Genomic DNA, 3,938 nt, shown 5'->3' on the forward strand with positions numbered 1-3,938 from the left:
AGCGACTTTATGGGCAAATTTATTTATTCACATTATTATTTACATTCTCTCCTTTCATACTTCACATATTCTTTCATGCCACAATTCTGCCGTCTTTCCCTTTTGCTCTGTGACCTTTCATTCCTCCCTCGTTAGACATTACATTTTATATCTTTATTTCAATTTTTTACATTATTATCACATTTTCTATTTTACATCATCACATTTATTTCTTATTATCTATTTACATTTCTAAATTTTCCTTAAGTTTTATTTTTGTCTATTGCTATCATAATGATTTTTTTGCAATATGCGAGGGGAAGTCTTTTTTAGTGTCTTTTCCGCTTATCAGGGAGGCTATTCAATCCTTCCTGATTTTTACGCCATTGGGATTTGGTATTTTTGTCAATGGCTCTGTGAATTGCGTGTGAAATACATTAATGTAGCATTATCGATGTCAATACCTGTCTCGTTGTCCGAGGCCATTCTGTATTTCGAATGCGCTAGTATATACTTTATTATCTAGTTCAATTCTCGTTTATTACTTCTTCTTTTCAGCCGTCCATTGCAAGTCTTAGGACTCGCTCAAAGATCGGCACGATGGCTGGTCCTGAGCTGCTGATTTCCCGCGACCTCATATTTATACTATACGCTGTCTTATAAAGAATCATATATCTTTGGAATTCCCCTTTTTGATGCGCCGCTAACGTTGACGTTTGATTTTCGATGCGTCGCTGACGTAATGTAGCTCCTACGGTAGTTATAAGTTTTCCAAAAGCTGAGTATAGTGTAGTGTAGACATGGCCTCTAGGGGGGAGTGATATGGCGGACAGTCCCACTACGTCGGACTGTCCTGTCCGCGGCGGCAACATGCGCGCCCTAGCGTATTGACGTAAGCCAGGAGCCCGGATCCCCGGTCTCACCGCAAGCAAGCACGCCGTAATAAAATCTCGCTCCGACGCGCCTACCATTGTATAGTGGTTGTGTGAACAATAATTTAGAATTTTCTCAATAGCATCCGTTTATCTCATTTCACCACCACAAGTGCAAATAAATGCAATTGAGTTCGCCTGCCACATGTTTTTGTGCAAACTTTAACCCTTAAATGCATAATGATGCAAATCTGCAACATACCATTTAAACGGTATAAGAAGCAGTAAATGCATAGTGTTGTATAGCTCTAACATAAGGTTTTTTTTAAAAAAAATAAGTATAAGAATATTATACATATATAAAAATATTTTCCTCTGCATCGTAGTGTATCTATCTGCAAGATATATATTTTATAAAAGTATAAATAAAAGTCGTGCATTTAAGGGTTAAAAACATACTAACCTTTAACCTTTTGGCGATAATGCGACTGCCGGTAGCTGGTGCCATATCCAAGATGTCGGCGTTGGGAAGCGCTCCTGGTTTTGTTGAGATCGTGTCTTTGGCTCTTAGCATTGCTGGACTTTCGTATCTGACCGTTTCTGTCGCATTCTTAACCGTTGTCCGCTTTGTCACTGGTTTCGTTGTAATGTCGATGGATTTCTGCTTGCGGGTCAACGCGGAAGATTTGTGGTTCAACTTGACCGAGTCTCGTGTGTTCACTATCATTATGTTACGTATGTCATTCTTCGGGTTGCTGTTCTTGAGGAGTATGATGAAGTCGTTACCATTGCCCCCGGTAGGATGCCTTCCATCAGCTGCACGCTGTTTCGTCTCCAAGTGATGTTTGGAAACTTTTGGTGTATCTTTTGTAATGGTTTTATAAACACCTTTATTTACTTTTCGTGGTATATCTGTAAATAGATTTGTTATTAAATTTATATCGTGCTTTTCGTACTGCCTTAGAAAGGCACGCTAGTTTTCTTGAATCATTTCAGCCGCAGAATGTTCACTGTTGGGAATATAATTCTTTATATAATCGAGCGAAAGAGAGGTCTTGTTATTAACTGACAATTTTTATTGATTGAAAATTGTTTTTATAGTTTTGAATCGGTATAAATATGGGCTAAGTTTGATGAATATACACACTTCTACTGTGGACTTTGTCATGTTACTACCTCCAAGATCTACAAGTCCTAGGAAGAAAGAAAGAAGAGTTACAACGATTTTCACAGGGTCCATCGAACCTTTTTTTTTTTGTTTCGGTGGGGGAAATCTTCCGGTAATTAAGATGCCCTGCCTCTGGGGGAAGGACAGGGGTATGTGGGATTCCTACCCACTAAAACCCCCCCCGGTGGTCGCCCTCTGCGCTAAACGGGGGACCGCGGTATCTCCCGGTCAGGGATCGCCACGCGGTCTTCCCTTGCGCCGTGCTATTTTTCGATAGCCCGTCCCGGGGTATGCGTGGATACACTACCCCCGAAACCCTCGTGGTACTATCACGATGGTTCGGGACCACGTCGAACCATCGTCCGCCTCAGAGTCGCCGAAGCTAATGGGAGTTTAGGGCCCCCACCCTAAACTCCCGCGACTCCGAAGGCCCCGTTCATGGTAGGGGAGCACCATTCCTCGGAGGGCCGTCGCGAGGCACGTCTCTGCGCTGACGGCGTCGTCTCCGAGCGGGATCTGTCCTCTGCCGATCCCGTTCGGCTGCCTCCTTCTGGACCATGACGGTCTCACAAAAAGAGGCCACGGCCCTCCACGCCGATGACCCACTCAGCATCGCCGACACGATTGCTGGCAAGGAAAGGTCCTGTCCGATCTCGTCCGCCAGAATCCGCCGCTCCGACTGCCACGCCGGGCAGACCGCAAACGTGTGCGAGGCGGAATCCTGGGCGGCTCCTCCGCAGTGGAAGCAGTTCGCCGTCGCTTCGCGACCAATCCTACACAGGTAATCACCAAAGCATCCATGCCCGGTGATCATCTGCGTAAGCCTGTAGGTGAGCCTTCCGTCTCGTCGCTGCATCCAGGCCTCGAAGACGGGCAGGATCGCTCCAACGACGCGTCTGCGCGCATAGCGCTCTTCCGAGAGCTTAGCGCGCCACGTCGCAAGCGCCCTGCGCCGTTCCTGCCGTCTGACCGCCTCGAGCACACGGTTCGGCTCGCCACCGCCGTCTCGGCGGAGGGTGCGGACTTGGTCGTAGACGGGTCCATCGAACCTGTATGAACGTAATACGCTGTGCTTGCTGGTCCGTCTTCACTCTAGAAAAGTGAGGCCTCGACGGATATCTGTTATTCACACTGTGCTCTAGACACTGCGACTTCAACATACTAATACAATGGGTCATATATATGTGGGAACGGAACGTAAGAGTGAAGGAAGTGATCGATTGATTGATGAATGAATGAAGAGTAGGAATGAATTATGGCATTCTCTGGTAAGATGGCGATGGGCCGGTTTGTATCAACTATGTAAGAAGTGAAAAATTAAAGTGTTTAAAAAAATATCTAAAAACATCTATTATTAGCCTGGGTGATTCACTCCCACATATATGTCAGTTATTTTCGTTCGTCACCGGATCTCCTCATGCCTGTATTTTATACTTTAAAAAAAAGACATTCACCTGTGCGTTGTGCGCTACGGCCGGACGCACACGATATCAATGCCGCGCCGCCAATGAGAAGATGGAAAATCTTTATCAAAATCATTGTTCGACACGTGCTGTTTCGATATAATTTAAAATAAATGCGCCCTTCAAAATTCAAACGCCGGTTATCGGCAATAAAAGTCACGTGTGAGATGGAAATATATTTCGTTTTTGTTGCTTTCTTTGCAAATTGATTTACGTGTACATATATAGGACGATAATATACATTATTTAATATATATATTTTCACCGGCATTGTATTATTTTAGTTTCGGTTAGGTAGAGAATGGAACTAAGAAGGTTGGGGAGGGAGGTGATAGTAATTGCCAATGCATTGCAAGATTGTTAATAAATAAAATAAAATGAAAATATTCTGCTATATGAACGAAGCTTAAAGAATGTAGATGAGAGAAATAAAGTGATGTGCGAAGAATGAATGAA

General features: G+C 44.0%; 1 protein-coding gene across 1 annotated transcript; it reads right to left on the reverse strand.

Annotated features, from left to right (window-relative positions):
* Positions 1-795: 795 nt before the first annotated feature.
* Positions 796-3,647, reverse strand: LOC137925012 (uncharacterized). Its single transcript, XM_068768440.1, has 3 exons — positions 3,474-3,647; positions 1,315-1,763; positions 796-1,102 (listed from the first exon to the last, which is right to left on the reverse strand). Exons 1-3 carry the CDS (start codon positions 3,556-3,558, stop codon positions 1,007-1,009), a joined length of 630 nt encoding a protein of 209 aa, XP_068624541.1. The 5' UTR covers positions 3,559-3,647; the 3' UTR covers positions 796-1,006.
* Positions 3,648-3,938: the final 291 nt, after the last annotated feature.

This window comes from Battus philenor, unplaced genomic scaffold (genome assembly GCF_028537555.1).
Source record: "Battus philenor isolate CCGP_79_NKW_IND1 unplaced genomic scaffold, ilBatPhil1.0.hap1 SCAF_25, whole genome shotgun sequence".
NCBI lineage: Eukaryota > Metazoa > Arthropoda > Insecta > Lepidoptera > Papilionidae > Battus > Battus philenor.